Source organism: Sphaerodactylus townsendi, linkage group LG11 (assembly GCF_021028975.2).
Source record: "Sphaerodactylus townsendi isolate TG3544 linkage group LG11, MPM_Stown_v2.3, whole genome shotgun sequence".
NCBI classification, from domain to species: domain Eukaryota; kingdom Metazoa; phylum Chordata; class Lepidosauria; order Squamata; family Sphaerodactylidae; genus Sphaerodactylus; species Sphaerodactylus townsendi.
Genome location: NC_059435.1, coordinates 17,900,600 through 17,912,985, shown reverse-complemented (window position 1 = coordinate 17,912,985; position 12,386 = coordinate 17,900,600). Strand labels below are relative to the sequence as shown.

General features: G+C 42.2%; 1 protein-coding gene and 1 long non-coding RNA gene across 2 annotated transcripts; both read left to right on the top strand.

Annotated features, from left to right (window-relative positions):
- Positions 1-587: 587 nt before the first annotated feature.
- MRPL32 (mitochondrial ribosomal protein L32) lies at positions 588-5,817 on the top strand. The gene is made up of 3 exons (XM_048510814.1): positions 588-767; positions 1,923-2,104; positions 5,126-5,817. The coding sequence occupies exons 1-3, from the start codon at positions 671-673 to the stop codon at positions 5,378-5,380; spliced, it is 534 nt and encodes a 177-aa protein (XP_048366771.1). The 5' UTR covers positions 588-670; the 3' UTR covers positions 5,381-5,817.
- Positions 5,818-6,168: 351 nt separating this feature from the next.
- LOC125440805 lies at positions 6,169-9,401 on the top strand. Its single transcript, XR_007245751.1, has 2 exons — positions 6,169-8,343; positions 8,915-9,401. It is a non-coding gene; the product is annotated as an uncharacterized LOC125440805 (long non-coding RNA).
- The last annotated feature ends 2,985 nt before the right edge of the window (positions 9,402-12,386 follow it).

Sequence of the window (12,386 nt, the reverse complement as noted above, 5' to 3'; positions counted from 1 at the left end):
GTAAAAGTCGGAACATCTTAAAGATTCGGGTAACACTTGACGACTCTTGTGTGTGCTCAGGTGTCTTTGAAATCCCTCCCTTTGACAGGTGTAATAAAATAGGGAAAATGTTCCAGAAGTTAAAATATTCCGGGGGGCGGGGAGGAGGAAACTGTGTCCGTCTCTTACATCAAAATCAAACAGGAGTCTTGTGTGGCGGCTTAAAGATTAACACGATTTTATTCAGCAGACGCTTTTTTGTACCCTACAGCCCATTTTGTCAGATGCAAGGAGTGATGGGACTTCAATATGCATCTATGTTGCACATTTTTTTTTAAAAAAAATCTGATTTTCAATTGAAAGCTGAACTAAACACAAAGTTCAATTTTATACCGGGAGTGTTTTACTGCGTCATTTTCTACCTCTACGCCCTGAATGCCCCCACACCCCAGTCTAGCTGGACAGATTGATGGAGTGCCGCTACGCCTGCCGGGAATTACATTCCATACCGGCTGTGCATCAGCGAGGCTACTGGAAATTGTAGTCCTTCAACTCCAGGTCGCTTTGCAACAGAGGCGTGCCAGGATTCCACGAGAACTCTGGTTCCCAGCATCCTACGCGGCAGAAACGGCCGCCGGTGTTTCCACGTTGGTTTCTTGAAGAGGCCTGAATAGGGGCGAGGAAAGACAAGATGGCGGCGGTGCTGGTGGTCTCTTCACCGCTGGTTAAGATCCGTGGCTTCCTTCGGAGCTGGTTGGGGTTTCTCGGGAGTCAGAGCCCTGCTTGGGGTAGGTGTGCTATTCTCTTTCACAGCTCCTCGGTGCAATTGTCTCTGGACCATGGAAGATCTAGGGTCCTGGTCAGAGCCCTACCCTCCAGCAAGGGGTGTTGTAAATGAGGTGGTAGGAGGAACACTGTCAGAGGCCTCCTCTGGCTGGTGGGTCTCATGGTAAAGAGTTTGCAGGCTGACTTTGGAACAGAGAATCAGGAGTCTTTGGAGACAGTGGTGTGTAGTGTCTAGAGTGCTGGACCAGACTGTGCAAAACCCGTGTTCAGATCCTCTCTCCATCACAGAATCTGAGGGCTTAGGAGGTCTTTAGGTCCCTTTGTCCAGGTGGGAATAAAAACTCAAACCTCAGTAGGAAAATATAGGTTTGTTTTCTGCACAGAAAAGCATCCAACAGAGCTCGAAATTCCTCTAAAGCCGGGTCGCCAAATAAAATAAAAGTTTAGGTGGCTATGGAAAATCTGATATCATAGTGATATAGATTCAAAGTGTTTGATGCTAACCGCTAAAGTCCTGAGCAGTCCGAGGTCTGCAGAACGACATCGCTCCATATCGCCCATGGAAGACACTCCGGTCCTCGGATAGAAATCTTCTGGTGGTCTGTGGCCCCAAGGACATTACATTGGCCTTAACCAGCCCAGGCTTTTTCTGCCCTGATTACAGCCTAATGGAACTCTATCAGCTGACACCATGGCCCTGCAGGATCTTACATAGTTCTTCAGGGTCTGTAAGACCGGTGTTCCTGTGGACTTTTGGTTGAGGCCATAATTTGTCCACTTCTTACTGCTGGCCTCCCCAACCACTTACCGCCAACACACATATTACATCTTGTGTTATTCCCTCCTCTTAACCTTCTCCCCCATACTCAGACAGTCCCAAACAAAGGGACTGTGCAGAGGTCAGGAAGACCTTTTATAGGGTGTTGATGTATGGTTCACGATCTGTAAGATTATTTGATCATTTTGCCATCCCCCATATCTTTTTAGATTTAAGATGGCAAGGTTAATTTTAATTCATGTTATGATTTTATTCTATAAATATTGTGTGAAAGGTATGTCTGTGGCAGCTCTGTAAGTAAAACATAAAAGAACGACATTGATCTCGAGTTGAAGAGCAAAGCAAGCCAATTTTAATGCATTGCTCTGTTGTTTCTAAGCTCCTGCATTGGCTGTACAGGGTCCAGCTTCCTTGCTTGATCCTATGGGAGAGAAATCTGAAAGCAATGAGACGCCAAGCTTTTTAGACAATGTATTTTGGATGGCAGTTCCAAAGTCAAGGCGGACCATCGAGGTGAATCGCTGCAGGAGAAGGAATCCTAGAAACCTTATAAAAATTAAGGTAAACCATTAGGGTTTTGTTTTATTTCAGTTTCTAAGTTTCTTTGTCAGTTGTAGTTTACAGAAAATACAAGCATGCAATGGGTACTGACATGATTGTTGGCTCACTGCAATAAATAAGCATGAAGATGTATTTAGAAGCAGTAGTTGTAAAAAGGCTTGTTCATGAATGCATTTACAAAAAATATTTTAAGGGACTACCTTTGGCACTGTGAGGCTAGACTGTAAGACTGCACAGAACTCTTCATAAGTTGTTCCTGTTTTTGCAGCCTGGCTCTAAAAGCTTTCACTTCTGGAATAAGTCATTTAGGTGACTTGTGTAAATGAGTCACAACAGCCTTCAAGTATAGCGGAAGCGCTATTAGGATTGCTCAGAGCAAATGCTGGATGTGATGCTTTTAATGCTTTGTATATGAGAAAAGATATGTGTTCTGAACTAGCAGTATTCTGTAGCAAGCTATTTAAACAAGTTTGGGGTAGAAAAAAATCAGAAAAACATAGATTTTTGAAATCTTGATCACAGTCAAGTAAAACATCTGAATTCTGCCCCAATTACTTTAGTTCAATTCGTGGAATTATGGCAGCATATCTTCGTCTGCTGATAAATCCCACCCAGAGGAGAGCCTTGGCTACTGCAAGATGTAATGTGCTGCCTTCAGCTCTGCTGGAGGGAAGATTTAAGAATATGGAACGTTCTAAAAGAGTTTGTTCATGTGATAGGACTACGGTTGAAACACTTGACCATTCTTTGTTTCTATGCCCTAAATACAATAAGATTCGCATGAAATACATGAATTCCATTTTCTTGAAATGTTCTCAGTGGCATGAGTGTTATAAGATACCCAATCTCCTGAACAGCTCTGATGTGCTCTTTTGTGAAACTGTTGCAAATTTTATACTGGAAATTAGTAATTTTAGCAATTTTAACTGTATTTCTTAACCTTGTTTTGTTTTAAAACTTTGTCCTGTTTTATATGCCAATAAAGGCTTGTGTTGTTGATGTATTGAATACAAATGCTATCTCCATGTTTTCATTTTTGTCTCCCCCACCCTCCAGCGTGTCACATTTAGATGGTATATATCCCAAGATAGGGAGGGGTCTGTCTTGTTCTTCTATTGTGCAGCACGCACACTGATAGCACAGTATTATAACAATAACTGCAACTTAGTAAGGCGTTGAGTTGTCAAAGGCCAATAAAGTACTAGTTTAGTAAAAGACTCATGGAGTGATTTCATACCACAGTTTAATGCACAGTCCAGTATTATCGAAAAAGCAACAGTCACAACAAATTATTTTAAGAAATTGGATGATGCAGCATGTTTAAAAATGTCCCCTCATAAATCTTAAAATTTTGCATCACAGAATGTAGGGGTGAATATGTAGGCTGACAAATCCATTCTGATTTTCTCCTGCATATTTTAAATTATATTGAGTTTTTCCCCACCTTGCCTCCTCTGCAGCAGTGTATCAGCAATCAATTGAGGGGTCACTGTACCAAGAACTATACAAAACTCTCTGGTCTTGTATTATTTTCAAGTAATGATGGAAACATTTACGTGCTGTCTAGCAGGTAGTGTCGGAGAGGAATTATACAGAAAACGATTATGCTGAAAACAGCTGGAAGCAAACAGCTGCGTATCTGGAAACACTTGATAAGAATACAACATCTTAAAGAACATCTTAAAGAACAAAGTCAGTGTTGTAACATAGACAATCCGGAACTATATAAGTATATAGTTCCATCAGCCATCACCGCTGGAAGATATCTCCATATACCCAAACAACAAAGACTATGCCGCTGTGGCTGCAAATCTCCAGATACTATATCTCACATACTATATTATGACCTATGTGTGTCCTCGATTCAACCTTTGCCAATAGCAAGGACCACCCAATTAAATTTCTAGATTATTCGCTTTTTACTAAGTGATTGTAATTCACATATTGCCTCAGCGGTAGCCTTCTACCTAGAAAAAAATTTAAACTTGTAAACTCTGTATTTGGACCTTTTACCTTTTCTTTTATTGCTTTTCATATGCTTACACTCTTCCGTCATTTTTTAAAAATATGCCAATAAAGGTACAATGAATGAATGAATATAGGGATACACCACAGTGAATGCATGCCTGTAAGACCATATATGAAGGATTAATGAATGCATTCACTGTATATTAAATGATTTACCTATGATTTCCATAATTGTTTGGTTTCCATAATTATTTGAAAATAATGCAAGATTGGATTGTCTATGTCAGTGGTGGCGAACCTTTGGCACTCCAGATGTTATGGACTACAATTGGCCATGCTGGCAGAGGCTGATGGGAATTGTAGTCCATAACATCTGGAGTGCCAAAGGTTCGCCACCATGGGTCTGTGTTGCTACACTGACTTTGTCCAGTTCTTTAAGAAGTTGTATTCTTATCAAGTGTTTCGAGATACGCAGCTGTTTGCGCTGCCAGCTGTTTTCAGCTTAATAGTTTTTTGTATAATTCCTCTCCGACACGACCTGCTAGACAGCACGTAATAACTGCAAACTTTATACCAGGCAGGGCTGCGGGAATGCTGTCAAAATGCCCATTGCTTTCCATTCATAAGCACTGACAGTTCCACCTTCAGCAGAGTTATAGCTTTCAAAGTCTTTTGTGTGTATATTCTCATTCAGTGTTGGAAAATACAAGTCACATCTGATCCCATAGGATTTTTGAGGCATGAGACATTCAGAGGCGGTCTGCTATTGTCTGCCTCCGGACCACAATTTTAGACTTCCTTGGTGGCCTCCCATCAAGACTGACCCTGCTTGCTTTCCAAGATGGGAGGAGATTGGGCTAAGAGCCAGAGCTACAGTCTTACTTACCTATAGTTCAATAAAGCTGCTTTGTGCAACCAGTGTGTTTCCTGAAAATAGAAAGAAGGTACTAATGGCCCCTGTTCCACCCGCCTCCCAATTCCTTAGCATTTGTGAAACTTTTTCTTTTTCCTTCCAGTCATGCATTTTAAGCCTGTGTTTGTTCCTGTCTTTAGAGAAACATCGATCTCTGTCCCCAGTGCGGCAGTGTAAAACAGAAGCACGTTCTTTGTAGCCGTTGCTACGAGAAGGTGAAACTGGAGACGCATGCCATAAGGTTCGAAATGCGGGCCCAGGAAGGAGGACCTCACAGGGCTCCTTACACTGAGTCTGTTGTTCTGTACGAAGGAGAGAAACCCACAGAGCAAGACGAAGGGAAGCGGATCATCGAACGAAACCGGAAACGCCCGTCTTGGTTCACTCTGGACTGACGATTTAGCACTGGATTCCCGGGTAACAAATTGGATTGGATTCCCGGGTAACAAATTACTTGGTCCTTCAGGATGAAAAGAATTGAAAGGAACATATCCTTAAAATGTACTGATTCTGAAATAAGGACTATCTTTAAAGGGTTTTTTTGAAAGAAATCTGGTATTGCAGTACAATAGTGCTTTCGTTTTGTTTCTCCCATTACAATCTTATTTTTAACATTCATGGTATGATAGTTGGAGAAATGTAAGTGTGCCAAAATAGCTATTCTGATGACGTGTCACAGTTCTAAACTGGGTAATGCAAGTCATTGTTTTGCAAAGTTAGATTCTTGCATTTTGCTTTCCTGCTTCACTGTACATTCTAAATAGCCCCTCGCAGGGGTGCATAAGTAAAAAGCATTTGAAAGTACAATAAAGCATTTCAGCTTTGTAATGAGGATTGTGAGTTGTTTTAGGTTTGATGTTTTATTCAGTCAGGAACTATGATAACTACTGAAGTCAATGATTTAAGTGAATATGTAGCGTTTCAGGGCAAATAGACTGAGCTGACATGGTCCTGTCACTGAGGCAGAGTCATATAGGTGAGAGAACTGGACTGACGTCAAGAAAATTGTATGCTTCCGCACTAGAATATAGTTCCAAACGAATATGAGAATTATTCATTTTTATGAGCTGCCTTTGTCAAAACCATTATTTTGTGCATTAGTGAACATGGTGCTTTGACAGAAGAGCATTTATAGTTAATTGTATTTTTACTTTCAAATCATTTGGGGGAGAGCAGGGCTAGGTAGGCACTAGGACCCAGCAGAGCATTCTACTACAAAGAAGGTCTGGCATGTTGAGTTCTGTGGCAGAGCAATATACAGCCCTACCAACATCTTTTTCTGAGACAGACTATCCCAGGTCCAGCAACGTTATGTGAGGTTTTTAAGAAAACATTGTTAGGAATATGACATTAGGGAACTGACTCATGAGAATACATTCAAACAATGGGTTAAGCATGGCCAAAATAATTGGGTGTTTCAGAGAGAGGCACACGCCCCCTCTTTATGAAAGAAAATACTTCAGGGTTCCTCAGTTTATTTATACAAATGGGTTTCCAAAAGTATAGCTAAAATGAAATGCATCTTTCAGGCCAGTAGGTGGCAGTGGGTCTCTGGTTTTCTAAACTGGAGCTCCAGAATAGGTTAGCACTGCCACAGAGACGTATGTAACTAAACTACAACAGATTGAATCCCACCACCTTTTCCATTTCCTGCCTCGCTGCAGTCCCCTGTTTTACATCTCTTGTCCACGAAGGTCCCATGATCTCCAGCATAGCCTTTTTATCAGAAAAGAAAACACGCTGGCAGGATCCAACCAAATGAATAATGAAGAAGGGGGAGGAATGGTTATTGATTGTATTTAATTCATTAACAGATGGGCAGCCCAATCCAGAGGGTGGCCCTGAATCCCCATCTGGAGCCCTGTGCTGGCCTGGGTGCCCATTCTGCCAGTGCAAGGGGCACAAGCGCTGGCAGAGGGGCAACTTACCCAGGTGGCTGGTCACCACCCAACCCTGAAGCCATCACCCAGGCCCGCAGTTGCAAAGCGCTGCACTGGGGACAGGGCTGACCTTAGTCGATCTCTACCACCTGGCTGAACCCTGTGCACTGGTGGAGATACGTCACGTTACTTGTGGCTTACTCCTATTTTCCCCTATGGAGAATTCTCAGGGCTTTGGGGGTCTTTTAAACTTTCTTGGGCTTCCTGCACTGCGGAAAAGCCCTTTGGAGAGGCCGGAGGGTGCCGCCCTCACCCACCGAGCTCTTCTGGATTGCGCAGTTGGAAGACCATGCCAAGAAATGTTGGCATATGACAACTTCAGTTGTACATACCCACTCCTAGCTCCTTTAAGACTGAGATATATTAGGATGAGTAGAATCGGGTTGGCTCACTGAAGGCCTCACAGCAGATCTGAGCTCAGAGGCACTGTCCCCTTACTCCTGATAACCATAAAGTTAAATTAAGATTCAGCAGCAAATTTGTCTTCAGCTTTACTAGCAAATATTTGTTTTTCAAAGCAAGGTAGATAGTAGTGTTGGTCTGCAGTAGAAGAGCAAGATTTGAGTCTAGTAGCCTTAAGAGTCCAAAAAAAAAATTCAGGGTATAAACTTGCAAGGGTCAAAGCTCCCTTGAATCTGATGAAGGAGTTTTAACTCTCGAAAACTTATACCCTGAAAATTTTGTGGGTCTTTAGGTTCTACTGGACTTGAATCTTCTAAAGCCGCAAGACACTCAATATCTTAAAAGGGAGTCCCAAGCTTACACATTTGTTTTAAAATGTTGTGTGATCATATGCTTGGTAGCAAAGATTGGTATGCAGAACCACAAATCCACAAGCAAGTTTCAGATATAATACAGGTGCAATGAAGGAGCATTACATAAACTACACATGGATAACAATGTAAATCTTAAAATATGTCACTTTAAAACTTTCACGAGTGAAAAAAGTACATACAGCTAACCCATAAAATGGTGTAGACGACAGAGAACGGAGTTGCAGAAAGAAGTGTGATAGTCTGATTCAGTTTGTACCTCATGTAAGAGGCAGCAATTCGATGCTTTCATATAATCCCCAAAGGGCTAGAGCCGCTAGTCCATTCTGCCTTTTTTTCAATAACATTTTATCACTAAGGTGTTCAGATCTAATAATAGCCCAAAATGTCAAGTCTGTTGGACCACGGGTATGCAAAGGGGCACCTGTTTTTTAAAGATGGATATTAATTTTGTATTGTGCTATGTGCATTTTCAGTTTTCTCTAAATATTACCAACACCGAACTTCTTACCTGATCATACATTGATTGGTTTGTTCAAAATTACGGACAGTGCATTGTTTCTAATTATTCGGATTAATAATTTTTTTTTCATGCAGCTTGTAAACTTGCAGAATGAATAGTTTCCACAAGGACAGTGTTCTAAGGTAAAGTACATCCCAGCAGGATTTGTTTTGAGTTAACAGTTTGCAAGTACTACTGTGCACCATGCGTCTTTCAAACTAGTGTTTTTTTAAACAAGATGATCAGTTTCTTGTCACAAATAAGATTGTCATACAATATGTCCCAATTTCCATTTATGCTCTTCTAAATCCAGCACTTATATGACTGAGGATTAGGCTGATGAATCTCCCAAGGTCAGGTTTGTTTGTCTTACTTTATAACAAATCCTTCTTATTACAAACAGGGGCCTTAGAATAAACAAATTGTAAAACCCAACATCTCCAAGTTACTAAATTCTGCTCTAAAATAGTAGCCTCACTGTAGAAATCCACTGTATTCGAACAATTCCTCCTGATTCTTAAGAATTAGCTATTATGGTAAATGGTTCTTCAAATAATGTATATGATGGCTATTATACCTGAGAAATGAATTTTTATCAGTGGGTCTTTTTGTATAAACCTGTCAATCTTTATAGCCCTCTGGACAACCATAACATCCAAGAAATCAATCTGTCTATCATTTGAATGCAATTCAAACCTGATATTCTCATCCTAGGTGTCAAACCGGCTGAAGAATGGCAGCATTTGGTCCTGACTGCCTTGCCATAACAAAACAATATCAGCTGTGAAGTACCATGTTATAATAAGTTCCAAAAAAGGATTCTCAGGAGGATTATCAGAATGTTTGGTCATGTGATGCGATCAAATTCGCTAGAAAAATCTATGATGCTCGGACTTCTCAGTGGCGGGAGAAGATCTGGACGTCAAAGAATATGATGGCTAAATACCATAAAAGCTGATACAAGCATGAACATCAACCAGCTGAAGGAAGCAGTACTTAATCGAAAAATGTGGAAAGAGCTTGCATATCGGGTCGCCAAGGGTTGAGAACGACTGAATGGATAACATCATCGTCATCACTGATAAATCTACTTAATCTCCAGATTTAGTGAATTTTATGACATTGATTTTGCATTGACTTTCTGCTCTCTTGCCTTTTTTCCTGCTTATACATGTTCAATAAAGATCAAATCATCCCTCTATTTCAGTCCCTTTCCCAATTCCTCCTGAAGTACAGTCCCTGAGATAGCACCTGTACATAGATAGATGCTAGATCCTTTGGTTTGGGGTTGAAAGCCCTTCGGTCTACTAGGAGCAGCAGTGGCATAGTAGTTAAGAGCAGGTACACTCTAATCTGGAGAATCAGGTTTGATTCCCCACTCCGCCACTTGAGCCGTGGAGGCTTATCTGGGGAACTAGATTAGCCTGTGCACTCCAACACACATCAGCTGGGTGACCTTGGGCGAGTCACAGTTCTTCCGAGCTCTCTCAGCCCCACCTACCTCACAGGGTATGTGTTGTGAGGGGGGGAAGGGAAAGGAGATTGTAAGCCCCTTTGAGTCTCCTAACAGAAGGGGGAGGGGTAAATCCAAACTCCTTTTCCACTACCAGAGGTTCTATGGAAGCCTGAAAATAGTTCACAGCTTTCTCTGTTGATTTGACAAATGCTAGGGTCCTCGCACTTGTCAAATTTGCTGTCTCACTACTTGTTGGAGTCAGTTGGCAACTGATTTGAGTAGACTGGCCTCTTCTGCCAGTAATTTAATTCAGCCCACTTTATTGATGCCTTAATGGATTTGATTATAATGACAAGGCCTTACCAGCTTTCTAATTATCCTCTCCCAAAGGCTTTGCTCCAGCAGTCTTCCACTTGTGGTGTTAGATTGGGAAATGCCTGGAGATTTAAGTGTGGAACCTGGGAAGGGCAGAGTTTGAGGAGTTTGAGGAGCAAAGGGAACTCAGCAGGGATTGGATGCCATAGAGTTCATCCTCCAGGGTTGCCCATTGCCAGGGGTTGGCAACTTTACTAAGAGAAAAGCCAAACTAATCACAGAGAAACAAGGACCACCCAGCTTTTCAAAGCACTTGAATAGAGATAAGTACGCTCAGGAGCATTTGGAATTGAAAATATATATATATATTTAAGACGGGGATCCCAATATGATGCCCCTCTGCCTCTCAGCAGGTTGGGGAGGATGAAAACAAAAAGAAAAGCCTCCCTGCTGCCCAAAAGCCTTCCTTTGGGTTCTATGGGTGGCATAAGCCCAAACCCCCAGGACTGGCATTCCAGCAGACAAGGGCCAAGTGGAAGCCAACTAATGTTGGCTCCACCCCTTTTGCGAGATGAACAGAGACGAAGATGCCGTTTGGTGGGGGAGAGCTCTGCAGAATGGCTCTGTGAGCCTCTGTGTGTCGGAGCTCCTGAGGGATTCAAGGGATTTGCAGGGAAGTAAGACAGTGGAAGGGCAGGATCTTCAGGCAAGGGTTGCTTCACCGTGGTCAGCAAAAGCACATACCTGCAGGAGCCAGAAAGTCTTGACGGTCAGCAGTTTCAGCCTGAATACATTTTTGCCAGGAGGAGAGGTTGAGCACGTGAACGACCCTTGAGCTCTGTTGAGCTAAGAAGAGACTCCTGGCTAGGAGTGTGCTCACTAGATAGGGCCCCTAGAAGGAAACAGCACCTTTAGATGGCATCACATCTATGGCATCACATCTCTGCTGAGTTCCTGTCCCTCCCCAAACTCTACCCGGTGCCCTCAGATGTCCAGAAATATCTCAAGCTGAAACTGGCAACCAGTGGTGGGATTCAGTAGGTTCGCACCACTTCGGCAGAATCAGTTGTTAAAATGGTGCTTATAAATAACCAGTTGTTAAATTATTTGAATCCCACCACCGGAACCGGTTGTAAAATTATTTGAATCCCACCACAGCTGGCAACCCTAGAATAACTGACATGGCTGACAGTATTGGGAAGTTCAAAATGGCGGGAGGTTCAAAACAAGGGCCCTCCTAGGATGAAATCCTCAGAGGGGCATTTTCAGCAAACACAAAGGTCCTTGACTTTTCCAAAGAACTTCCTTCATAAATGACCAGGAGAAATCAGCTCTCTGCATTCTGTGGAAGAGATGCTGTTTGGTTACAGTTTCCAATGCAAGGGGAGGAATTGCATTTTGCATCAGCCACAGGGAGAAACTGCCAAGCCCTGAGATGTATGTAAGGCTAAGTCTTTGGTCAAACAGAGGCTTCACAGAATTATTGTGGTAAATAGAATGGAATAGAATGTGATAAATAGAATTGTGCTGAGTAGAATGGCAAACTAGCACCCTTAGTGATCGGGGTTTGCATCCCTGCTTCTACCATGGAAGTTCCCTGGGTGACCTTGGACCAGTCTCACATCCTTTGCCTGGCTCCCAGGGTTGTTATGAGAGCAGAAAAGGGAAGAACAATATTCTAAAGTCGCTCTGAGTACCAACTGTGAGGAGAAAAAACAGTATATAAATGAATAAATAAATGCAACTGCACAATTGTGACTCACTAGGTCAGGATAAGCTCAGCACTTTGCTTGTCAGTTGGGACGTGACCTGGTCCAGAAAATTTCTTTTAGAGTCCCTACATGCTGAGCCTGGAAACAAAAACACCCAAACCAGAGACCCCTTAAACCAAAAATGTGTACAGTTCCAAGAACAGATAGCTTAAGGGTCCCTACTGGAGTTTTCGCATTACATATATTAGCACTGGGAAAGGCACTTTTGTGACAAACTTCTTCATACATTTTTGGTGGGCTAGAATATGATTGGTTAACTACAGGTGACCTGAAAGGCCTATGTTGTAGAGTACACAATTTGCCCAGTTCAGTTAATGGAATAATAACCATTTCCGGACTTGTTATTTTCCTGTTCTGTTTTTCCCCTTCATTTTCATTAATGAAAATCCTTTGAGTGTTGTTTGCAGAGGTGAAGAAGCCAGTGGACACTGGGAAACATATCTGTGGCTTCCATGACCCTTTAGCCATGTTGATTTGATCCAGCAGGACTCTTTTATTAGGACAACCCTGCCTCACCCAAATTATAGGATCCAGCTGACACTGACTTAGGGTCAAGGTAGACGTTCCAGAACAGGCATTTAAGATTGTGAAAATTAAGCTTTCTCAACAGTGTTCAGATGCGGCTTTTGCCCCATATTGTAGT